The 26,822-nt window shown below is 40.4% G+C and overlaps 1 protein-coding gene and 1 pseudogene across 1 annotated transcript; one reads left to right on the top strand and one right to left on the bottom strand.

Annotated features, from left to right (window-relative positions):
• The first annotated feature begins 6,342 nt into the window (after positions 1-6,342).
• On the top strand, positions 6,343-10,106 carry PMAIP1 (phorbol-12-myristate-13-acetate-induced protein 1). The gene is made up of 2 exons (XM_037806327.1): positions 6,343-6,545; positions 8,998-10,106. Exons 1-2 carry the CDS (start codon positions 6,488-6,490, stop codon positions 9,102-9,104), a joined length of 165 nt encoding a protein of 54 aa, XP_037662255.1. The 5' UTR covers positions 6,343-6,487; the 3' UTR covers positions 9,105-10,106.
• A 15,527-nt stretch (positions 10,107-25,633) lies between these two features.
• On the bottom strand, positions 25,634-26,365 carry LOC119511833 (annotated as a pseudogene).
• Between the last annotated feature and the right edge of the window lie 457 nt (positions 26,366-26,822).

Here is a 26,822-nt window from a genome sequence, read left to right as displayed (position 1 = left end):
AATCCCAGAGTTAGCACATTAAAATATTAAAATGTACAGTGTGCAACAAAAGATTACAAGACAAAGAAACAGGGAATGATGACCCTCCAAAGGAACAAGATAAAAATCCAGAAATCATCAATGAAGAATAACAGACTTTGGACACACTGGACAAAGACCTTAAAAAGATGCTCAGTATGTTCAAGGAGATAGAGGAAAACACAGAGAAAGAACTAAAGGGTATTCAGAAAATAATGAATGTACAAAATGAGAGTTTCAATAAGGGATAGAAATTTTAAAAAGGAACATAACAGAAATATTGGAGTGGAAGACCAATATAACTAAAACGAAAAATTCCCTGAAGGGTTTCAACAGCAGATAGGAGCTGGCAGAAGAAAGAATCAGTAACCTCAAAGATAAGGCAATTAAATCATTCAGGCTGAGGAGCAGAAACAAAAAATAATGAAAAAAGTGAACAGAGCCTAAGAGACCTGTGGGATACCAACAAGCCTACCAATACATGCATTATAGGAGCCCCAGAAGAAGAAGAAAAACAAAAGTGGGAGGAAGGAATGTTCAAAGAAATAGTGCAGAAAATTTCCCAAATTTAATGAAAGACATGAATAAACACATTCAAGAATCCCAACAAATCTCAAACAGGTTAAAATCAAAGAGAACTATCCCCAGACACAATAGTCAAACTATAGAATGTCAAGGACAAGGAGAAGGTTCTGAAAGCTACAAGAGTAAGCAACATATCATGTATAAGGGAGTCGTAATAAGATTAAATTCTGATTTCTCATCAGAAACCAGGAGGCAAGAAGGCAGGGAGATGAAATATTGAAAGTGATGAAAGAAACAATAGCCAACCAAGAATTTAATGTCCATTGTTGCAGTTGCTAATGCTGCCATCTTGTAAAATACCAGAAATGGATTGGCTTTTATTAAGGTGGTTTATTTGGTTAAAAAGTTATAGTCTTCAGGTCATACAAGTGTCCAAGCTAAGGCATCAAAAATAGGGTACCTTCACTGGAGAAAGGCAGATGGTGTCTGGAAAACCTGTTAGCTCGGAAGGCACATGGCTGGCGTCTGCCTGCTCCTAGGTCGCAATTCAAAATGGTCTTCTCCAAAATGTCAGCATCAGCTTTCAATGGTCATCTTCAGAATGTGTCTCTCAACTGCAGCACTGAGTTCCTTCTGTTTGTCAGCTCTTTTATATGGCTCCAGTGATTTAATTAAGACCCACCCTGAATGGGTGGGGTAACACCTCCATGGAAATTATCCAAAGGTCTTGCTCACAGTTGATTGAGTCACATCTCCATGGAAACAATAAATCAAAAGGTTCCAACCTAATCAACACTACTACATCTGCCCCCACAATATTGCATCGAAGAACATGGGGTTTGGGGGAACATAATACATCCAAACCAGCACATAATCAAGATTGTTTTTAAAAATGAGGGAGAGAAAAGACATTCCCAAAAAACAAAAATTGAGGTAGTTCATCACCACTAGCCCAGCCCTAAAAGCAGTGCTATAGGGAGTTCTTCAGACTGAAAGGAAAGGACATTGGACAGTGGATGGAAGTAGCATAAAGAAATAAAGACATCCAGTGAAAGTAATTATAAATGCCAGAACTATTGTATTGTATTTTTTGGTATGTAACTCCACTTTTTACTTCTTACACATTCTAAATTGCAAATGCATAAAAAGTAATAATAAGCCTTTGGGTTTGGACATACAGTGCTTAATGAAATAATTTGTAATGAGTACAACAAATAGGTGGGGGGATGGAGGGTCACAGGAACAGAGTATGTGTATGCTAATTGAGGTTAAGTCTGTATCAAGTCCAATGTGACTGTTATAGATTTAGGATATTAAATTTAAGCATCATGGAAACCACAATGAAAATATATGAAAAATACATACAGAAAGAAATGAGAAAGGTCTCAAAATGGTATACTACAAAATAATCAAATAAATATGAAAGTAGGCATTAACAGAAGAATTAAGGGAAATAAGGGAATAAGATTTACAAAAACCAAATAGCAAAATGGCAGAAGAAAGTCCTGCCTTATCAGTAGCTACTTTAAAGGTAAACGGATTAAACTCTCCAATCAAAAGGCCGAGATTGGCTGATAGGATAAAAATGCATGAACCAACCATAAACTGTTTACAAGACTCACCTCAAAAACAGAGATACAAATAGGTTGAAAGTGAAAGGATGGGAAAAAAACATACCATGCAAATAGTAACCAAAAGAGACCTGAGGTAGCTACACTAATACCAGATTAAATTAGAATTTGGTTAAAAACTGTTACCTGGGGCAAAGAAGGTCACTATATACTGATAAAGGGGTCAATTTAACAAGAAGACATAACAATTATAAATACATGTGTACTTAATGGCAGAGCCCCAAAATATGTGAATTTCAACTATTGACAGATTTGAGTGGAGAAGTAGTCCATTCTGCGCTAATAGTAGGAGACTTCAATGCACCACTGTCAGTAATAGAACATCTAGACAGAAGATCAACAAGGAAATAGAAAACTTGAACAATACTTTAAACCAACTAGACCTAACAACACACATCTATAACACATTTCAACCAACAGCAGCTGAATACACATTCTCTAGTGTACGTGTATCATTCTCCAGGATAGACCATATGTGAAGTCACAAAACAAGCTTCAATAAATTAAAAAAATATTGAAATCGTATAGTGTATCTTCTTCGACCATAATGGAATTAAGCTGGAAATCAATAACACAGGGAGTACTGGAAAATTCACAAATATGTGGAAATTAAACAACACTCTCTTAAACAACCAATGGGTCAAAGAAGAAATCACAAGGGAAATTAGGAAATATCTTGAGACAAATGAAAACAAAACACAAGATACCAAAATTTATGGGATGCAGCAAAGTCAGGGTAGGGGTAAATTTATAGCTCTAAATGCTTATTTTTTTTTTTTTTTAATTTTTAAAAAAGGAAGATCTCAAATCAGAGATCTAACCTCACAACTGGAGGATACAGAAAAAGAAGAGAAAACCAAACCCAAAGTGAGGAGAAGGATAAAAAACTAAATAAAAAAACAAATAAACAAACAAAAAAACAATTGAGAGAATCAAGGAAACCAAAAGTTGATTCTTTGAAAAGAGCAAATAAAATGAACAAATCTTTAGCTAGACTGACAAAGGAAAAAAGGAAGAGGATGCAAATAACAAAAATCAGAAATGAAAGTGGGGGTCATTACTACTCACTCCACATTTCCTAACCTGCTTATAATGTTATGTTAATAGAAATCAAATTTACTTTCAAGCTCCTTCAAAACTGTTATTGAAAACTTGCTTGGCCTTGTGAGTGGGAAGCCAGTCGGGGTGTAGTGGGGGTGTGGTGGTGGTGAGGGGGGGTCACACCACAGTCTCCAACTAAGAACATGCACTTGCTTTCTGACTGACAGGTGTTCTTAACCTGCTCCCTCAGAAGCCATCTTATTTCTTATCTCCTCGACACTGCTCTGAGGTCAACAGCCTGAATTATTTCATCACAGGTGCCCTCTAAATACCCATGCATTCATCTCTCATATCCTTTTGTTTTCCTGTCAAATCCTATTTTTACCATGAAATATATGAATGGCCATTCTATTACTAATCATGATTTATTTATTTACTTACTTACTTATTTATTTATTTATATAATACTATTAAACACTAGAGATGACAACACAGACATAGGCAAATTGGTACTATTATTTCTGAACTTGGTCCATGAAAACTGATTATCTGGTAATAGTTTTTAGAGTTGTCTCCTCACCAGTCCTATTTTTTTTTAACAGACAGTAAGGGATTCTAACGCTTCATGATAAATCTTCTATATTTTATCAGACTATGGACACACTATCCCTATATGTTTATATTTCTTTGAAGCCCACTGTTAAATGATGTATCACTTATGCAGGGAGGTATACAGTTAAAAGAGGCTTTTCACACTTAGCTTCTAACTAATCCTCATTATCTTCCCTCAGTAGAATGTTAGATCTGAAAAGGAGTTTTAGGACCATCTCATTTCCAAAGTCATAGAAAGTCCTCCATAATACAGCTGGTTTTGGCCTGTCCCTCCAAAGCCCCACCTCCCCAAACTTCTTTCCTCCCTTTTCCTCCTATAGGGTTGAATTTGCTTTAAATTTATCCAGTATGGGTCACATGATCAACAACCTTTAAATTGTATCCAGTATGCTTTAAATTCTATCCAGAATGCTTTAAATTTATCCAGTATGGGTTACGTGATCAACAACCTTTAAATTGTATACAGTATACTTTAAATTTATCCAGTATGGGTTACGTGATCAACAACCTTTAAATTGTATACAGTATGCTTTAAATTGTATCCAGTGTGCTTTAAATTTACCCAGTATGGGTCACATGATCAACAACCTTTTTTTTGTGATAATGTTAGAAGACAGGATTGTTACAGCCTTTGTTAGGTATACAATGTTAAAATACACTTTTATTTCTGTTGAATATTCATTACATTTCAGGGGCATGATTTGAAAAGAATTTCACCAGTTTCACAATCAGGAAGTTAATGGTTTTCCTTATGTATTAAGTGGCTAAAAGTGAGCCTCGAAAATGAGGCCGCAGGGGTTTTGAGACATCAGGTTTGAGATAACATATTTCAAGGCAGCATCTCCACCATGCTTCCTGTGGCATGTGGTGACAACTCCTAAGTTCTGTCCCCTCCATATTTACTGCACTCAAAAACACTCAACATCAGCCTCGAAATTAAGTTGTTTAAATTCAAGAGTAGTCTAGTGCCATACTTACAGCATTGTTTACACCCTCAGCAGGACCAAGCCATAATTAAATACTGGCTGGTTTTTTTGTTGATTGAAAGACCTAAGGCTCAAATGCCTTCAGGGGCCAGATAATGTAAATGACAAAAGCAAACAGAGCACGGAGCAGTAAACTGGAGCCAGAGGCCCCTCTCAGTGGAGTGTCTGCCAGCCTATTCTCCACTTTTGGCAAACAGCCAGTTTGCAACTTCTGCATTAGTGCAGTTAACATGGGAACACTCCTTTTTAACGAAGCTGTGATTGCTGGGAAGGCAGTAATGGTTTTAAGTGCTTTTGCTCTGGATGGGCCTGCCTGGGTTCAGATTTTGGCACTGCTCTCTACCTATTGTTAACTTTGGCAATTGACTTAAAGCTCTACAAAGTTCAATTTTCATACCGATCAACTGGCCATATAATAAGAATACCTACTCTATAGGATTGTTATGAGGAATGAAAAAACGCATGCCTGTGTCCTTAGCATGTTATAGCCCTTCCTAACTACTCCCTGTCTTCAAAGTAATGGAATTACATGGTGCAAATAATTTCACCTTCTCAAATATCTCATTGCTCATTGCTCCCTCCAGGAAAACATTTTCTATATGATGACCCAGTCTTTTTGAGTTACTAACCACCCAGAATGGACGGTATCGACCTCCTGTCTAGAGGGAATATGCTCTACTTTTATTAAATCACGGTCCTAATCCTGGGCTGAGAACCACCTCCCTCCCTCCCTCATACACACACTCACACACACACTCACACACACACACCTCTTCCCAACTCAAACACCATGTCCTTCTGCCTCGCTCCAGGGTTTCAGTTTGCAGTAACTTCCCAAGAACTCCGATGTTTTCATTTGTCCTCAGATCTGGTACTTTTCTCACATGGCCTGTGACATCTTTTCTATTGTTACTAAAGTCCTGTTCATTTCACTTCACTGCAACTCTCCACACTCTCCTAGTTCGAAAATCTGCCTTTTCCGAGCTCTTTCTGGGGTTTGTTTACCGAAGTCTCTAATTGCCTATTTATGATAAGGACAAGGCGCCAGGCCTCCCCCCACCCCCCAACTTTCCTGCTGGGAAGACTTTTCTGCTCTCGTGCCTACTAGGCCACGCCACAAGACCAGCTCACTCTACGTCCGGTTGGTGCAGATTTTCAATGCATACCCCCACCTTCCGCCCCCGATTTTTAGGAGGTAATTAACTTAGAGGCTGGGGCTAGGGGTCGGCCCGCCGACTCCGCGCCCTCGGTTGGTCGCCGCCTGGCCCGGCGAGCGTCCTGCGCCCCCCGCGGCGGGCCGGCGCCGCAGCAGGGACGGAGCGTGCCCGGGCAGGTCGCGCGCGGTGGCGCGGGTTTCCCCGACCGGCCCCGGGCCACGCGCTGGCTCTGCCAACAGCGGCGGGACCAGGGGGCGGGGAGAGGGCGGGCACCAGTGTCAGGATTCACTACGTCATCGGGAAGTCCCCTTATGACCAGCGCGCGCGGGCCGCACAGGACCTCATAAGTTCCCGAGCGCTCACCGGGTCTGGTGTGGTGTTGTTGGCGGCTCCGCGTCGCCCTCCGCCTGCTCTCGCTTGGCCGCCCTGCGCGTCCCGTATCCGCCCCAGGTGCTCGAGTAGAGGGACTGAGTCCCCGGTTCGTCTGGAGTACAGTTCCCAGCGGCCGTTGGCAGAGATGCCTGGGAAGAAGACGCGCAAGAACGCGCAGCCGAGCCGTGCGCGGACTCCGGCAGGTAAGGACCACCTGGCGCCGGAGGAAAGCCGTCCGGGTGGGGTCAGCCCGTGTCGGCTCCCGCCCCGATTGCCTGGAGGCTCAAGGTCGGGCCAGGTCTGCGCCGTTGCACGTGCCTTAGGGGCGCCTCGGTAAAGTTCTTTAGGAATATTTTCCCCAGGACTGTGAGGATGGCGCGCGAGAGAGATTGGGATGCAGGACAGGGATGCCGCAGCATTTTAGCCGGGGCAGAAAGCTCTTCCACGTCCTCCTTCTCACCCCTCCTTGCCTGCGCGGTGGCCGTGAGGAGAAAAGTGCAAGTTCGGGTGGCTGCCTGGAGGAGAAAGTCATTGTCATGAGCAGGTGGGGACGGGAGAGGGCTCCGGGAGCAGCCCGGCCTCCCAGCGTCTCCCAAGACAGGCATTCTTCCTTCTGAGTTGTGGGCCTTTGAGGGCCCCTGCTCTGTTACTGCCCCTATCCCTCAAACGGGAACCCAAACTTTCCCCTACACTGTAATAAAGCCTGGTGCTATCACAGCCCTTCCACGCAAGACTGAATGAGGGCTTCTGGAGGCCCTGCAAAGACTCCTGCGTACAAGAACCCAGAAAGCCTTCCTTTGTTGCTTAAGAGTTTAATTTTTTGGCAATTGACATTAATTGCGGGAGATGGTTTAGGAGAAAAAATGGGAGTGATCCTCAATCCTTTTTCATCCATTCATTCCTCCCCCCATCACATCGCACACACAGCTCCGTCAGGTAAATTTCGAGGCAGTTACCCAGCCCGCTTGTATCACTCTTACATAGAAGGCAGCCATCTGGTAAGGGGCAACGGCGGGGAATTCTCCCATGTGTGCGAGTCCTACTGCTATTACATCAGACGGTTAACAGGCCGCCCTTTTACTTGGTTTCATTTTATGTAGCCCGCGCGCGTGCAGGGGAAGTGGTGGTGCCTGTTTAGGACCAGGGCATTCTTTTGCTCTTGTTTGGGGTGGAAAAAGCTTTGTCCATCCTTTGTGATATGCAAGAGTTCTGACCATGTTTCTGAAATCTGTGCATCGCCCCTCAGCCATCGTGCTTAGCTCCCAGTGACAAGGAACAGCAGAAAGTCCCTCTTAAACGTGCTTAGGTATTAATACATTTATGCATGTGTCCCTAATAAAAAATTAAGGTAACAACTAGCTAAGAGCTACCTTCTGCCCTTTTTTGGTGAAAGGGATAATTTTTGGCTCTTAGAATATAAGGCTCCCGAAATTGTATGCTGAATAGAGGGGATTTGGGTTGGGGGGGGGGTGCTGTATGTTAATATATCCCACTGAAAAGCACATGTCTTTGTAAATGCTTCTTAAAGTATTTGCAGAAAACCTGACACTATAGTCTATAGAAATGGCATTTTATGAGATTTATTAGGTCTTGTGTTAGGGGTTAGGAAAGATTTCACTAAGCCCTTGTAGAGAGAGAGAAATTGGTTAAAATCTGTTTTATTTTATTTTTACAGTTTTCATTTATTTCAAGCCTGGTCACCAGATTTTAATTTGTAGTCATAATGATTTTTAATGTTCATAATCATAATCTTTAAGGGAAACAAAAAGACCCTGAGTTGCTCTTTGAAATATTGTAGAAAATTGAAATTATGGTCAGTAGAGATTTAGTTTATTTCATGAACTTAAAAAATGCACTGGAAATTAGATTATAAACATTATTTTTCTTGAATTACTATTTATAGTACCTCATTTCTAAAAAAAAGTAGGTAAGTGTGTAAATTAAATGTCACTTGTTTTCTGTTTCATTAGTCTCCCTACATAAAGGCAATGAATTGGTAAAGATTGGGAAGAAATTGATTTCTAGAGTAAAATGTAAACTTTTAAATTATTTTAGAGACTTTGGACTTAATTTGGGGGTAAGAGTTCATGAATGAGTCTTTAATGAACAAAGTTCAAAGGAAGTTTTTTAAATGAGGAAAAGAACAAATTTAGATTACTTATTATCGAGAATATAACCTAAGCTATGAATTATTGGCATTTTAAAAGTAAATCCGACTTGAAAACAAAAGAGTTTAGAATTGGCTTCTGCTTCCCGAGCAACCTTAAATGAGAGAAAAGGATGACATCACCTGAGGTTGGTGAAGGCTGGCTAACTCTTTGCGGTGTTTGATATTCAATTTCCATATTTGAGAGTAAGATTAGATAACATTTGCCTCATCCGTGATGTGTTTTTAAAAAAAGATTTCAAAGTAAATGTAGTCTTACCTTAATTATTTTATTTTGAATTTATGAGTCACAAGGTTTTAGTGTATGGAGGGTCTGTGTGTATGTGAATGTGTTTGTTCTGGGTGGCCTTTCTTGCTTTCAGAGAACAAGTGTACATAAAGCTTCAAGGCATGAATACTCAACTTGTCACTTGGATGGGCATATTGACTCTTGCTTACAGCTTGGAATGTGGTCAGTGTTGACGTCAGTGTTTTGCTTTCCTTTTCAGAGCTCGAGGTTGAGTGTGCTACTCAACTCAGGAGAATTGGAGACAAACTGAATTTCCGGCAGAAGCTTCTGAACCTGATAGCCAAACTCTTCTGCTCAGGAACCTGACTGCTTCAGAAACATACAAATGAGGGGACTTTTTTCAAATGGAAGACTTCCCATCGGTGCAAATTTCATCAATTACAGGCGAGAACATGAGGAGCACATCATTTGCTTTTGGATGCCCTTGAAAATGAAGAGGGAATATTTCAAAAAATGAATTGCTGTTGGAGGTTTCCCAGAAGTCATTCGTTGGGGATATGAGAACATTATAACGTCATTTTGTTTGTATTAGAGCAAGAATGGGAGAGCCTTGAAAATAGGGAAGTGATATTTATGCATTTATTTTTGTTTAGAGAATTGGTCTAGTATTTCTGCTGAAGGTTGCTGCTCAGCCTAATGTAAGAGGAGTTGACAGATGATGAGACTGTAGGTAGGTGTAGGGGAAGACACAGGATATGTTTAATTTTTGTCTCTAGTTTTGGATGACAACTCCAAGACAATGTATAATATCTGGTCCACACATATTATATTGTTAAAAATTCAGTTTTCATTCTGAGAACACGGAACATCATAGTGAATGTTGATTCCTAAAGATCTATAAAATGCCCTTTCTCAGTCAGTGTGCACCCTGTAAAAACTGGTCTTTTACCCACTGAAGGTGAACATGTTTGTACATGGTTGTTTAAAGGCAAGTAACCCACAAATCTAAATAGGTGTTAGCATGATACACCGGTGCAGAGGGTTAACAGTGGTATGGGAAAACTACCCATTACATTTTAATGACTCTTTTTAATGGGAATATCTTTCCAACTCTACACTAATACTAGGGATGAATAATTAGCAGCTGATAAGAGATCTGGGATTTATTATATTATGATAATTGTTTAAAGTTGAGAGTGATGATGATAGTACAACTAAGAAGATTATGTAAGAAACAGACCGTTTATCTTGGGATAGAATATATGTTAAGTCAAGTTAGGAACCCACTACTTAATGAATCAAGCCCTCGACTTGAGGCTTGCTCTTGTGAAATTTAGGGTTGTAAATAGGAGGCTGAGCCCTCCTATAATTATGTCTAAGAGGCACCTCCAGAAAACCTCTTTGCTGCTCAGATGTGGCCTTTCTCTCTCTTAAGCCCAACTCATTAACTGCCCCCCCCCCCCACCTCCCACAAGGGGCATGACTCTCAGGAATGAGCCAGGCCCTTGCAGTGAGGTATAGACCAAAGGGGAAAAAAAAAGAAAGATAACAAGCTGAGGTCACAGTGGCTGAGAGATCCCAAATAGAGTCAAAAGGCTATCCTGGAGATTACTTCTATGCAAGTTCCAGCTCGATAGTCCATATGTCCACAGTAAGCCATGCCCTTACTAACGAAGTCCCCAAATACCTAGGTCCCTACCTGAGATTCTATAAAAGATGCACTCACTCAGTTTTATCTTTCAGAAACTTAGTGTTCCTAATCCACCAGTGTTCCTATACCTGGAAAGTCCTAAAACCCATACTGTCAACACCCCCTTTCAATGTGAACAATTTAGGGTGCCCACTGCCTTGTTACCCCTGAAGGTGGAGAAAGATTAAGTGAGGAGAAGGGATAGCAGCAGACAAGATAAGATTGAACGAAGGTCTATGAATACTGAAACTATATAATTATATATATATTTTTGGACGCTGTGGTGTTGGAATGGCTGGAAGGAGGTAAATCACATGGTGGAACTGGCCTATAGCATCCTTTGGGATTTGCTCTAGCTGCTCATTGAATTGTTCCTTGAAGGTCTTCACCTTTTTGTATATACCTTCTATTATATACTCGGGAAGGGACTGAGACTGGAACTGTAACCCATAACAATTTTTGAAATTGCCTATGTGACTGCTTTTGAGCTGTATGTCGAGAGATGACACCTTTATGTATGTTATACTTTATAATAATGGAAATAGCTGAAATTGTGGAATTGTAACCTATGACATTCTCAGATTTGCCCCCTGACTACTTGTGAAATCATGCTTTGAAAGTTATCACAGTTATGTATCTAGGTTTAAGTTCACAATAAAAAAATTTTTTTTTAAAAAGTGGTCTTTTAAAGAAAATCATGTTTTCATTATTGGGTTTTCAAAAAGAGGAACAGATATTTCTCATCCAGAATGAAAATTACATGCATACATATAATGTATGTATACATATAGGTATATAGAGATATCTATATTTTCATTAGAATGAAATATTAATATATGCAAATCAAGTTTGCATTAAAATGAGATGTATATCTTTAGCTACATCCTTAGAGGGGTTTAATATGTTATTAAAATTTCAGGCTCTAAAAGTTCCAAAATACATAAAGAAGAAATAATGTTGATTAAATTTCTTATTTATGTTACCTATTTATAATTAAAATGTTTTTTGTTTTGTCTGAAAGTGTATATTAAACTTGAATTTTTCATTTATGAGACAAAACTATTCTTACAGCAAGAATGTTTTAATATATGCTATAGTCACTTTAGATGAAAAATTAACTCAGCATGTTTTTCCTCAGTATTATGTAAGGCTGTTTATTTAGTTTAGTACTTAAGATACTTTTTTCCCCTGGCTAGAGAAAGATATTTTGCCATATTGGCATTTATAAGCCTGTAACAGTGTTTATATATGTATACACATGAAACTTGGTAATCTGGTAGTAAACTTAAAAATTGCCACCATTCCTTTATGTGTGTTTATTTTTCATCATGGAAGCTGCTAAGTCTTCATTGTCAGGCTATGCTGTTTGTTAACAATTACCACCAGCAGGCAACTTTTTTTTTACTGAGATATGTTCACATACCATGCAATCATCCATGGTGTACAATCAGTGTTTACAGTACCATCATATAGTTAGTCATTCATCACCCCAATCTATTTTTGAACATTTTCTTTACACTAGAAAGAATCAGAATAAGAAAAAAAATAAAAGTAAAAACAAACATCCCAAATCATCCCCCCCATCCCACCCTATTTTTCATTTAGTTTTTGTCCCCATTTTTCTACTCATCCATCCACTGGATAAAGGGAGTGTGATCACAAGGTTTTCACTGTCACATTGTCACCCATTGTAAGCTACATTGTTATACAGTCGTCTTCAAGAGTCAGGGTTACTGGGTTGCAGTTTGATAGTTTCAGGTATTTACTTCTAGCTATTCCAATACATTAAAACCTAAAAAGGCTTATCTATATAGAGCGTAAAAATGTCCACCAGAGTGACCTCTCGACTCAGTTTGAAATCCCTCGCCACCGAAACTTCACTTTGTTTCATCTCACATCCCCCTTTTGGTCAAGAAGGTGTTTTTAGTCCCAGCATGCGGGGTTCAGACTCATTCCCGGGAGTCATATCCTGTGTTACCAGGAAGATTTACACCCCTGGGAGTCAGGTCCCACAAAGGGGGAGGGCAGTGAGTTCACCTGCGAGTTAGTTTAGCTAGAGAGAGAGGGCCACATCTGAACAACAAAGAGGCACTCAGGGGGAGACTCTTAGGCACAATTATAAGCAGGTTTAGCCTCTCCTTTGCAGTAACCAGCTTCATAAGGGCAGGCCCCAAGATAGAGGGCTCGGCATACCAAGCGGAGTCCTCAATGTTTGTGAGAACATCAGCAACAATCCAGGTGAGGAAGGCCAACACTTCTGCATTTCCTCCCAGCTCCTCCGGGAGGCCCTGCAAATATATTTTTATTCTCCACCCATACTACTTTGGGATGTGTCACTAGGCAACTTTTAACCACACTCCTCAGTTTCAAATCTGTGGGAGGAGCTGGAGAATATAGGTGCGTTTGCATGATCTCCTGCTGTCAAGGGGCTTTTACACTTTGATTAGGAGAGGAAATAGTGAAAAGTAGGAAATTAATGCCAAACCCATGTCTTGAGTGCTGGGAGTGATCGACTTCAAGTAGGCTATAGAAATTCATGATCTAATTAGAGGTTTTGTGACCCGAGTTTTGACTGCTGGATCTGTCTCCGTGGCCAGAATAGCTCCGGTGTAGTTTCCTTTGACCTCACACTCGTCCCTTCTTCTGCTCCCAGAGAGCAGCAAATGTTGCTTCATCCGAAGCGAGTCATGTGCAGAAGTAGGTGTAACTCGAGTGGCCTTCCTGTTTGAGTGTGAGAACTAAAAGATACCCCTAGTTTGTGGCTTTGTTCCAGGAGCCACACCTTCACCCTACCGCTGCCCTCAAAAATAGTCTGCTGAAATCCTGGAATGTAAATTGCCACCCTTAACTGGGGCAGGGGCCGAGGGAAATGAGAGCAGGAGAACTGAGGGATAAGGGCAAAAAAGGGTTACATAACAATACCACCAGTCTGCTGAGGGGAAGGGCTTTGAATTGCAGAGAGCAGGGGCAGGTAGGGTAGGACTGCATGATTTGATTCCAAGGTTGTTGGGAGAGTAACTGATGTCCCTAAGCCTCTTTGCATAGCCAGAATTGGTGTTAACTACTTTTGCTAAAAGTACCTTTAATACTCTTTTCTATAAGCAGTGACATACGAAACCTTAGGTGCAGATTCACCTACCTCAAGTATGAGAACTACATTTTTTTTTTGAGAATATGTTTTAATTTCAAATTTTCAGGATGCCCACACAATTGAGTCTGTTGACTGATAAAAAGCTACCAGGAATTAAAACATACTTTTATTTGCATTTTATATTTAAAAGAAAATCTCGGTGTATATTTGAAAATCATCATCTATCTACCATGTATATGAGACAAGTTAGTTCTTCAGTCTAAAGACCCTGGACGCTGCGCTTTGGGTTTTTGGATTTCTTGCAATAACTTTGTAAACCTCCCACCCTTTCACCCCATCCTGCCAATCAGGGCTCTGGAACCAGGATTGGGGACCATGTTCTTTAGCAGATGAATTTTCCTCCAACTTGGATTCTTTTCTTAAATGTATATATTATAGAATTCTTATTGTGCAGGACACAAAGCTGAATAAGACACAGTCTTTCCCAATGCCAGAAGCATACATTGTAGAATAAACGGTATGTAAATAAGTATAAATCAAAGTAGTGTGAGTTTAGTCTCTTCTTTAGGAGGGGGTACCATTTAAATTGTGACTTGGACGTAGAGAAAGATTTTGTGTAGATGGAAACAATAGGGTGGGGTTGCTACAGGACATGAGTCCTCAAAGAGGAACTGACAAGCTAATGGAAAGCGGATAAAGCGTGTAGGCAAGTAAATCCAACCTGGCTGGCTCAGAGGTTGAGCTTCTGGTGGCTTGGGAATAGTAAGAACAGAGCTCAGAAAGGCGGCAGGGAGACAAATTTAAGTATTTCCAAGTTGCCTCCAGTTCTAGCCTCATACCTGGCCTAGAGGCTCTGCAGCTCTTCTTGTCTTCTGGGGTTTTCTAGGCAGTGGCCTGAGATGGCCAAACAATTCCTGAATCTCCAGTGCCTAGTGATGTACCTGCTAAGAACTAGACACTCAATTGTGGAATGAAGGGGTATATGAATGCCTGGTTTCCTACAAGAGGAAAACTGGGTGCCGATATCCAACTTGTTCAAGTTCTTCTGAGCAACTCCACCCAAGTCTTCATCTTGTTTTTTTCCCTTCCCATCCTTAGTGGTGGTTTAGATGCATTGGGTGGGCCTCTCTTGCCCCCCACTCCCTCTTTCCCTGCTGATTCCCTGCACCGTTTTCTTCTGGCCAGAGGCAATTTCAATCATTGTTCCACTGTGCAGAAACAGCACAAACGGTGGAAGGCCCGTCAACCCCTCAAACATTATTACACTGAATGGCAGCCTTGGTCAGAGGGATTGATCTGCTAGGAAGATAGTGGCCCCTTAAAAACAGAACCATGGCTGTGTGACCTTTGGTAAAGCAGCCTCTCTGAACCAGTTATTCCTCTGAAACCAAGAGACTCAGATCATCTTTAAGGTTCCTTGTGGTTTGAGTCAGGAAATGATACGGCAAGAGGGTCTGAAGAACATCTTCCATCACGCTCCCAATCCTACCACCCTCACCTTTCTACCTTATTTCTGATGGTTTAAGAGGGCCATGAAAGGTTTGCAAAAAGAAGTGAGGTGGGTGGGATTTAAAAAGCACCCCCCCCCCCAAAAAAAAATCTGTTTTCTGGATTCTTCTCCCAAACACTGATTCTAGGACTCAGAGGAGGTTGGGTGAAAACTTGCAAGAACTGTCTTGGAAATGTGAATTCCCAAGCATTCTGGTTTCTGCGGTGGCTGGTGTTATTCCGTCAGGGCCGCTTCTTAGGCATAGCTGAAAACAGATGGGATCACCTGACAGAACACACCCCACAGCGTCATCACTTGAATATTCTCATGCACTAGGTCAAGGTTAAATAGAGAAAAAAAAAACCAAACCTTTGTCAATACAATCCAGGAACTTATTGTTTCCCTTTTAAGAACTTGCAGAAATCAGTGTAGAAAACTGAGTGAAAACATTCCTACCCACCTATAGGTTTTTCTCTCACCGGTCTTCTTCCAAATATGCTCATCTTCAAAACACCAGAGAAATAGAAGAGCTGATAGGAGTTATAGGTGGGGATTTCGGATTCCTTTACTTAGTAAGTTATTAACCCAGCGCTCTGGGTCCGCCCGCCCTCCCTGCACCGGCCGGCTCAGGGCTCTCTGTATTCTGTGATGAGAAAAGGCACAGGGCGATGAGCCTGGGTTTGGTTTGGATCTAAAATGGAACATGAGAATACTCCCTTGATAGTTCTTGTGTTTCATATATTTCCTGTGCTTCTATTCTTACCTTATGCTCTCTTACCAAGGATCTCTAATGGAGCTTAAGAGATTTGCCCATTTGCAACTTCACATCCTTACTCAGCTATTTCCTCTCCCTACAGTTGTCTTTGGCTTGGCCTGGGGAGTCAGCCATTTGTTTTGCTACTTACTTTTTGTGGGATTCTGGATAAATTCCTTAATCTCTGTTTTCTTATGAAATGGTGTAAAATATGCCTATTTCAAAACACTGTGAAAATCAAATGAGATGAAAATGTGCACAGTTCTGGCTCATAGTGCTCAGTAAATGTTAGTTAACTTTCCCTTTAAGACAGACGGTAAGATAATTGGCTTTCTTACAAAGGTATGGGGGATCTTGATCATTTATGATTATACTAAAAGGAAACCTTTTGAAGGAAGGCAGTAGAATAACTGTGGAGCTGTGAGAGGTCGCAATTTTTCCTTTGTTGAGACCATCTTTTTTTTTTTTTAATTAAATTCAGTTATATTGAAATACATTCACACACCATGCAATCATCCATGGTATACAATCCACTGTCCACAGTATGATAACATACTTACACGTTCATCACCACAAACTATCTCTGAACATTTTCCTTACATCAGAAAGAACCAGAACAAGAATAAAAAATAAAAGTGAAAAAAGAACACCCAAATCATCCCCCCCATCCCACCCCATTTGTCCTTTAGTTTTTATCCCCATTTTTCTGCTCATCCATACACTATATAAAAGGGGTGTGATCCACAAGGTCTTCACAATCACACTGTCACCCCTTGTAACCTACATTATTATATAATTGTCTTCAGGAGTCCAGACTGCTGGGTTGGAGTTTGGTAGTTTCAGGTATTTACTTCTAGCTATTCCAACACATTAAAGCCTAAGAGGTGTTATCTATATAGTGCATAAGAATGTCCACCAGAGTGACCTCTCGACTCCATTTGAAATCTCTCAGACACTGAAACTATTTCGTCTCATTTTGCATCCCCCTTTTGGTCAAGAAGATACTCTCAGTCCCACGATGCCAGGTGAGACCATCTATTTTTAATTTGTAAAGTCCTTGTGATGGTGAGCGGTTTATTTTACAACCCCCGCCCTTATATAACCGGTTTTATGAGTGTTATTTGATTGCCCAAAACATCGTTTAGGTATTCTTATTAAAAAAAGGTCCTGATTTATATAACTACTCCCTCAAGGAACAGAAGGAAGTTTCCTGTGTAGCTGCTTTGGACTTGTCTAGATTTGGGTCAGGCTGTTTTTCAGCAGAGAATCCTGAAGTTCTCGTCCCTGGGAGGAGACTGTGAAAACGTGTTAATTTGGAGGACAGAAGTCAAATCCTGCTGCTTCTGTTTTTGGCTTTAGGGAACCTGGACTGCATTCGCCCACGGTAACTTGATAGTGCTAGTTTAAGTCTGTATTCATACGAACAAAACTCTTTCAAGATAAATACTATTACTGATCACTCATGATATGCCAGGCACTTTAGAAACAACTAATTCGTCTAGTACTGACAACTCTCCTATTTGGAAGGTGTGATTATTTTTCTTGTTTAACAGTGGAGGAAACAGCCACAGAGAATTGGCAATTTCTCTAGTCAATCTGCAAACGAGTCGAAAACGCAGAATTTAAACTTGTGTCTTTCTGACCTGAAAACTGTCTGCCCTTACCATCACATTACATCTCCTTCCCAGCATGGGGTTCTTGGGGCTGGAAGGGGGGGTGGGCAGATCCTTTCCCAGAGCAAAACTAGTTTGTTTTTCAGCCCAGTTCTTCATTAAATCCAAGTTTTATATATATCTCTGGGTTTTCTGAGGGCAGAAGGTTGATTATTAAGCCAGCTGATACGTGAAAAAATACTGATAAGATCAGCACCAACTCCCATTTTCGAGTATAGCACTGCAGCCATTTGCTTTCCAATCTCCAGCAATTGATACCAGATCTCAGTAAAGTGTCCCAAGTTATTCCAAGAAGCCAGAGTGAGCTGAAATGGAAGGTAGTACCACATTACATCCCCAGAAGGGATTTTGTGATGGGTGAGTATAAAATTAATTCTGAAAGATACACTATCCACCAGCTAGCTTTTTACCAACTAAAACTAAAACAACGTCTACTGAGACGGACTTGCAGGAGCTATTTGTGAGCAACTACACGGAAAAGAAAAAAGATGAAAAGAAGCCAGTGAAAATTGTGATTTTTCTGATTAGTCTGCTGCCTGCCCCATATTCATGAAAGCCAGGCAGAGGGAATTTTTGCCATCATTTTTCTTTTTTTTTTTTTTTAAAACTAAACAATAGAGAGCATCTAAATTCAATAGTCTGCATTCTTGGTGATTCATTTTGGACAAATGTTGGGGGAGGGGCAGGGATCAAGGGGCGGTTTTGTTGATCACAAATTCCCCGGGTTTCATGAAGGTTACTTTTTAGTAAGAGATTCCCTGATGCTCTATCTTTAAGAAACATATAGATTTAGCAAATAATCAGCAAACACAGAGGAAGGAACCCTCCTTTTTTCAAATCCTAAAAAATGATACAACACAGTACAGCACCCTCAACTAAAGTGAGAAAAATGACACTTGAAATTTTATTGGTGGCACATTAAGAAGAAAAGATACCTGAAACTTAAATTTAACTTTCAAAATGTAGTCATAGATAAATATGAGGAAGTCAGGCTAATGCTTCTCAGATGACTCCTTTGTTGCCATGGAAGACATGTATCTTTCCTAGGGCCCTGGGAAAGTACCAGGCCTGGATGGTAAATCTGGGCTTCTCTTCCTGTCTTTAAATTAACACAAACAAGGAAGAAGGGTGGTAGAAAGGCATGGGTATGGGTTACTTGCAGTCCACACTCTTTTTTAGAATAAGCTGGCTAAATTTAAAAGTACATATTTTTACATGTTTAGAAACATACTCTGCTATCACTTTCAACCCAAATCGTTTTATGGTTACATTAAATATTGCAGGCAGGCCAAGGATATTGGACCTTTTCTTTATTGCAATATTTTATTGTTTCTTCCCTAAAGAGTTTGGAAAGTTCTTTGGTCTTGGTTTACCTGGTACTGACTTGGTTTTAAAACTGAAAGTCCCATGTACCACAGAACCCCACTCAGTCCTGGGCATCTTGGGATGGTTTGTCATTCTAGATATGGTTGCAACGTGATTCCAATTTTACCTTTAGCAGTTTTAACTCTAAGGGTCACCATCTGAATAAACTATACCTCTCTTATTCTATCTTTACTTTTGGCTCATTTGTGAGAAAGGGATGACCCTCCTACCACAAGGATCCTCAGGGGATTAAAAACTTGTGGTTGCAGAGCACTAGGGCCAGTGCCTAGCAGTTTATAAACCCCTGTGCAGGTTTGAAGCTGTTATGTACCCTAGAAAAGGCCATGTTACTTTAATCCATTCCTGGGTGCAGACCTATTATGGGTGGGACATTTTGATTAGGTTGTTTCAGTTGAGACGTGACCTATCCAGTTACAGTTGAGTCTTAATCTTTTACTGGAGTTCTTTATGAGAGGATAAAGGACACAGAAAAGTCCAGCGAGCTCAGACAGAAACACCCAGAGAAGTTTGGAGAGAGCTTAGAGAGAAAGGACCCGGAGATGTTAAGAGAGGACTCACAGAAGCTCACAGATTTGGCCACTGGAACCAGGAGCTGAAAGCAACGAAACTCGGGAGCGAAGGACCAGTAGATGTTGGCCATATGACTTGCTTCCTGACAGAGGAATCCTGGAAGCCAGTAGCCTGTCTTCAGGGAAGGTATCATCCTGTTGATGCTTTAAGTGGGATGTTTTCATGGACTTAGAATGGTAAATTTGCAAGCTAATCAATCCCCATTGTAAAAGCTAATCCATTTCTGGCATATCACATTCTGACAGCTTTAGCAAATTGAAATATCACTAAATAAAGGGTTGCTGAAAAAATACTTCGGGGGATTACAAAGAGCTTACAAAAGCCAAATGTCATTATTATTTTTACTGGAATGATTATGCATACACTGAGAGATGAAGAAAGCATCCTCCCTGACTTATAGCCTTTATAGCTTGGTTGAGGAGATAGGTGAGCACAACCAGATAAAGCATCTTCAAATGGTCAAGAAATAAGTTACCAACTGAGAAGATGTTCATTGGAAAAAAAGAAAAGACAGGTAGACTCAGGTATTTCTTTATTTCAAATGAAGAAAAATGTTGCTTTCACTACCACTTACGTTATTTTACTATCAAAATCAAAAGTCTCTTAGAAGTCTTGACAGGCAGTTCTACTAAGTTGTCATTGGGACTACTTCTCCAAAGGCTGGTTGTCTTTGGCTGACTTCCTCAAACATATTCTATTTTTATCACTTTGCAATCTGTCTTCCATCTTCATTTTGTCTCATAGCTACCATTTTCTTAAAGGTCACTTGTGGCCTAATTGCCACATCCCAAAACCTCTTTATGTTGCATCATGCTTAACCTCGGAAGCTAGGCATACCTTCTTCTTTCAACTTATTTAATGTGATTAGCACATGATACTATGTGCCTTGAGTTCTCTTAACTTTAGCAAGTTCCTCTTCCCTCTTGCTCTTTAAATGTCATTTTCCCAAGGTTCTGCTTTATCTGCTTTCATAACCATATTTTCCAAGAGTGATGACCTCAAATGCCTCCTTTAAACTAATTGTTTCCAACTTTCATCTCCATCTGGATTCTTCTCCCTTATGGTCTCTGGGCCTGACTCTGTCTTCTGCTAGATTTCTGCACTTACTAGGATTTGTTTTTGCTTGTCATCAACTTTAGACTCCTTCCATCTCCTCTTTCCTTAAAACTCTCTTATCCTCTAAGGCCATGTCAAAAGCCATTTCCTCTGAGAAGTCTTCTCAGATTGCCCAGATCAGAAAGGACATTCTGTCTTTTATGTTCCCATAGTGCATTCATCTAACGATGATCCAACATTTACTTCGTTCACATTTATGTTCACTGATTTTATGCCTGTCCCTTCAATTTGATTATAAGCTCCTACAGGTATAATATAAATCTAATTTATTTTTGCTTCTTCCATGTCTTAGCAAAATGACATTTGTTCATTTGTTAATTCACTCATTAATCATGCTTCAGCCATAAAATACTTTTTGACCATATGTGCCAAGGACTACATTTGACACTAGAGATACAAAGATAACAACATCAACAAAAATCGGATAATTACAATCACTCCTTTAAGTATAATGCTAAGAGGTGGGAGCACAAGTGCCTTAGGAGTGATGAAGAGGCTCCCAAGGTGCCTGTGTGTGTGTGTGTTTGGTGGGAGATATTGAAATCTTCGTGAAATAGATGTTGCCTGAGATGAGTGTATTAGTTATATTCTGCTGTTTAGCATATTACCCCCAAACTTAGCAGCTTAAAACATCACACATTTATTATCTCCCAGTTTCTGTGGGTCAGGAATAGAGACATAGATTAGCTGGACCCTCTGATTCAGGGTCTCTCAGAAGACTGTAATCAAGTTGTCAGCCAGGGCCGCTGTCTCATCTGAAGGCTAAAATGTGGGGGGAGAATCCATTCCCAAGCTCACACTTGTGGTTGTTGTCAGGACTCAGTTCCTTGAGGGTTGTTGGACTGATGAACTCAGTTCCTCTCTGGCAGTTGGCTAGAGGCCAACCTCATTTTTTTTTGCCATATGTGCTTCATCAGGACAGGGGTTGCACAGGGTGTGAATACAAGAAGTTGGAGATTATTAGGTTCATTTTTAAGGCTGTCCACCTCCACCACAATGAGTCTTAAAGAATGAGACGTTAACTAGTACATTTCTCTCAAGGAAACAACAGGGGAAAATGGGTGAGTGGCAACATGGCATACGAGATGCTTTGATGTTGCTGGACCCTAAAGTATAAAGAAGGAGAGGCAGGATTTGAGGCTGGAGAGATAAGCAAGGCTTGGATTGTCATGTTAGGGACTTGGCCTTTGTCTTGTAAGATGATTGTGCTAGAGATTGTACAGAGTAATTTGGAAGGTTGGCATTTTAGATATTTCAGTCTGGTGCATGTATAGAGGATGGGTTTGAGCTAGGTGAGTCCAAAATTCAGGCAACCATAGAGAAGGTTATATATAAAGATGAAGAAGGCCTCAATTTTGGTAGTGGTTTGGGGTAGGAGAAGAGGGAACAGATTTGAGATATAAAGAAAAAGTAAAGTTAGTTTGACTTTTATTTGCTGAATGGGTGGGACACTCGGGTGGAAACATCTAATGGACAGTGTGAATATGCAACTGTGAAGCTCAGGATGAACTTGGACCAAAGCTGGAAGTCATAGGAATATCAGGGCAGCTACAACTAAGAAGAGTTGAACAGAGAATGCAATGAGTGTTGAACCTGGGGAACACCAGGGTTTAGGGATGTGTAGAGAAAGGGGGCCTGTGAAGGAGAATAAGAAGGAACAATCAGAAATGATCAAAATAAAATTTGGCATCATTCAAGTCAAAGGAGGAGAGGCAGTGACAACAGGATCAAATGCAGCAGAGAAATACATCAAGATAAAGACTGCGTACGATTCATGCATGCATTCATTCATTCATTCACTCTAGCCTTTATTCAGAGTCTGCTTCATGCCAGGCCCTGGGATAGGGGTTGGCAGTGAACAAGACAGAGACCACTCCTGTTCCCAGGGAAGTTAAATCTGGATGGAGAGATGGAAATTAGAGATGGTTATAAAGACCCAAAGGAAATACACAGGGTGCCAGGAGTAAAACCAATAGGGAACAAAATACTCCACTAGAATCTTTCTAAAGAGCAGAGCAGAGGACAGCCTTAGAGGGCCCATCAGGGAAGTCTCTTCATCACGCCAGGCAGGCAGGAGAGCTGGGGTGCAGGCGGGCTGGGGTGCAGGCATCCAGCAGCTCTCCTCTGTGGCATCTGCATCCCAGCTTGCTATTTAAATGCACAGGACAATTAGGAATATTTAGGATCATTATGAAACTTCACTAAGAACAGTGTCAGTAGATTGATGAATTTCAGTGTCATCAGGTGATGTGCCTGAGTTCTGCTGAATCAATGCATTTGATGAGATAAATGGTAGTCAGTCTGTTTCATTGCTTGTGATTGGTACATTGCTAGGTTCTGTCAGAGAAAACCATTTTTGACTAGTGCTCATCACTGTGAGAGGAGAAAGAATATTGACTTGGGTTTTTGTTAGTTTGTGGAACTTACTAATTGAGCTGAAACTCCTTAACCTCTCCCAGCCTCACCCAAGCTCATCATTTGCCCAAAGAAAAGTCTGACTTGACAGAGGAAACTCAGGGGTTCAGTGTCTCCCCTGAAATTGTGAATAAAGGATTGTTTTTGTTAGATTCTAAAGCGTGACTGTGATTCATAATATTTACGAGCCATTGGACTGCATTTGTAGTGCTTCTTACATTGAGCTGCACATTCGATTTTAAATGTAGAGATTTAAAATGCTGAGTTCTGACTCCAGCGATTTGGGTTCAATTGGCCAAGGTGGGGGCTGAGCACCAGTGCTTTATTGATCTCCCATGTGACTATGAGGTAGGGCTGGCTGGGAACCACTGCAAAGCCCCCACCTCCACCCCCTTTCTGGCACTAATATTCCCATTCTGATCCCCTCTGCCCTTTAAATAAGCAGTACGACAAAGCCATCAAAACTATCAGCTCCCTAGTTAGGGAGGCTTGTTTAGCTTCTTAAACCAGTGTTAGGATTTAAGATACTTGGGGTGTGCATTTCAAGAAATTCCCTTAGGTGGTCTTTCTGCTGGGCTGGGGCAGACAGCTGGCTCCGGAGGCATCTCTTCCCCACTTCCTAGACTGTCACCCACCCAGCAGGAATCAGCATGTGGAAGTCACCATAGGGCTTTTGAGGGAGCAGTGGGAGGGCCGAGAGGGTACAGCCCAGGGAGCCTCCAAAGAGGGAGGAGGCAAGTCAGAGGGAAAGGGGCGGCAGTGGGCCGTGGTGAGGTCCGGAACATCTAACCTGAATCTGAAAAGTGATCCAGTTTGCAGAGCTGGAGATCCTCAGACTGAGTCACAGTTGTCTTTTTAGTCAGTTGACTCAGCAGTTCACTTTTCAGGAGGTGGCTTTTTCTTTCTTTCTTTTTTTTTTTTTGACAGAAACACGGTTACTCTTCTATTTGAAGAAAAGTACGTTTTAATAAATATTGCAGAAACATTGACCAAACATACAAAGTGACGTCAACATTTTAAAAAATGCAAAGTTCTTATTTCCTTTTTACAATAGCAGTTATAACTTATTTCCTTTTTACAATATTTAAATACAGAAAACACTTGCCAACTATTTTGTAATACTGCTCAAAGCATAAATTTGCATCAATCAAAGCATGTTATGTTGGTAAAATGCCCGTCTTTCATGGGGAATGACTGGAATGATATTTTCTTTCACAGACAAAATAAAGTGCTTATAAGACATAAAACCGTGTTGTAATTACCTTAATCTCCTCTCCTGCCACAAATTAAAGGGAGCACAGCTTTAACACTTCAAAATGAAGTATTATCATTGGAAAGAAATCTCGTTTTCAATAAGCGCCAATAATAAGTAGGTCAGATCTGGTTTCTTCGCTGAAAGAAGCTCTGAAAGGAACTGATCAAAAAATATCTGTAAACTGTTTAAAATGCTGCTTATTTAACAACAGCAATCAAGTATCAAACGTGGGCCTTGGCTGAAGCTGGTTAAGTGCAGTTTAGTAATAACGCTCTGGAAATGTCCTGGTATCTTGTCAGGACTGACATATAATTTTCCTCTATGGACTCTCTTAAGTTTGGGTAATCAGGTCCTTCTCTAATCGATGTTCATTTACAAAAAGTGAAATAAACCAGCACACATCATCAGATGCTGCCAATTTTGGAGCTTTACCCCAACAGAATATAAAGTAGGCCTTTTACTTGCTTTATACTTTTGGTGACTTAAATCCAGGCAGTTTTACTCACAAACTGCTTTCTGCTACTACTTCTTCATTATCTCTTCTGGTGAAAATAGTACATACCTCCCATCATGGATCATTCTATGGTGTTAAACCAAGACACCTTTTATTTGACTTCGTATTTTTATCAATGATGACAAAAAAAAAAAAAAAAAAAAAAAAAAAAATCACACACTCTCTTTTCTAAACAATGCACAAAAATTTTACATTGAGCAATTTACCACTTTTTAATGACAATCACGATGATGAACAGAACCATTAGACTGAATAAAAATTGGTACTTTTATTTTTATATTTGATCTATTCAATCTTTATGGTACTAGTCTGCGTATCTTGCAAGACTGCAAAAGCCTGTCTTTAGAACCATCTCGCTCAGCTATTTTCAGGAAGGCAAGATTTCAAAGCCTCAAAGTTTTTCCTCTGTACAACCCCATGGGTCCTGATACAATTTCCATTTTAATAATGACCTAGGAGGAAATTAGATCACATCCTCTAGAAAACTAAATGCTAAGGTCACAGTGGCTGTTCCCGAAAGAGGATGGTATATTAATATATACTTGCTGTAAAGGAGATTAAAACATTTAAAAATTAAATCAAAGTAGAAATCCATGAATAGATTATAACAAAGAAAACAAAAACACAAGCACCAGTCAGAGTGTCATTTTTCTTCTTGGAGGTACTCATATTTCTTCTTATCTACTTCTAGCCCATTCAAATCTCCCTTTTTTTGGGCATATTTTTCAAATCACATTTCAAAACTCTTCAATGTATTCACTTTCCACCACTTGGTCTACATGCTAAACCTAAGGACAGGATTCCAAAAAGATGAGTACTCTTTCAAATGCCTCCTACGCCTCCATATACATGACTTTGGGCACTTTGTTCAGACATCACCTTTTTGTTTTGCGTTGTTTTTTACACTAGATTCCCTTGTCCTCATGGAGTACAACAGAAGGCTCACATCATGGTGCAGCTCTTCGCATTGTCCTTTTGCAAGTCCATAGCAACTGTCGAGAGTTCTGGTCTGCTAGGCATGTGTGAAATCCGCTTTGCGGCCCTCTGCGATTTGTTCCACTTAACATTTTTATTTGTCTTGTTCACCCAGGCTAAGGTGGCAACTGGAAAATGTCTCTGATGCCATTTTCTGACTGTAAAGCTGAGCATTCAATATAAGTAGCTGCTCCAATCTGTTTGGCCATATTTGGCCCCCGGTCGCGGGACACTGGTGTCGGCCTGTGATTTGAGAGCTCTACTAAAGTCCTAACATCTGTCCAAAGAGCAAACTTGCAAATGACCAGAAGCATGTTGGTGTTGGGACAAAACTCCTGAATTTCACCCTTCCACTTTGTTTAGGATGCTATCCAGAGTCTGTGGTCTACTGATGTCAAAGAAAATCAGCACAATGTCAGAATCTGGGTAAGAAAGGGGCCAGATGTTGTCATACTAAGGAGAACCCAAAATGTCCCCATAGGCTCAACTCTATTCTTTGTATGTCGATTTCAAAACTGGCCATGTTATTCTCCAACACTGCAGTGATGCAATTCTCCAGGAAGCAGTCCTTGGTGAACACATGGAGCAATGTGATTTTCCCACACTGTCTCCCACCACAATTGTTTTGCATTTCATGTTCTGATTAGGATCCATGATAGATTTACTAGGTAATTTCTGTCTGGCTCTTCTCTCCTTCATTGATTTTGCTTTATTTTCTCTTGAAACAGGAATTTTCTCTTAAGAGGAAACAAAATATATATTTCTCTGTAGATAAAAAAGCAGATATAAAAATAAATCGCAAGGTTGGTGGGAATCCTTGAAGCACAGTTCCGATGAGGAGAGCAAGAGGGGCAGATGTATTACTCCCTTCCAACAAATTTTAGGCCTGATCCACACCTCGCCTTCCAAGCCCACTTCTGACCCCAATGTTTTGTTTCACACACTCTGTGCAGCTTTATAAGCCCGATCTTCCAGTCCTCTTTCTCAATGAGAGAAGGAAACTCTTTTTTTTTTTTTCTTAAGTAAGCTAGTGAATGAGGAACAAAGGAACAGGTAAATTAATGGGGCTGAAAAAGATTTCAGTTTCTTATGTCAGATATGGAAAATTAACTGCCCACAAAAATATTCTAATGACCCACATTTCTCCTATACTTTA

This window comes from Choloepus didactylus, chromosome 16 (assembly GCF_015220235.1).
Source record: "Choloepus didactylus isolate mChoDid1 chromosome 16, mChoDid1.pri, whole genome shotgun sequence".
NCBI classification, from domain to species: domain Eukaryota; kingdom Metazoa; phylum Chordata; class Mammalia; order Pilosa; family Megalonychidae; genus Choloepus; species Choloepus didactylus.
The sequence above is the reverse complement of the archived record's forward strand: the minus strand, read 5'-3'. Positions and strand labels throughout refer to the sequence as shown.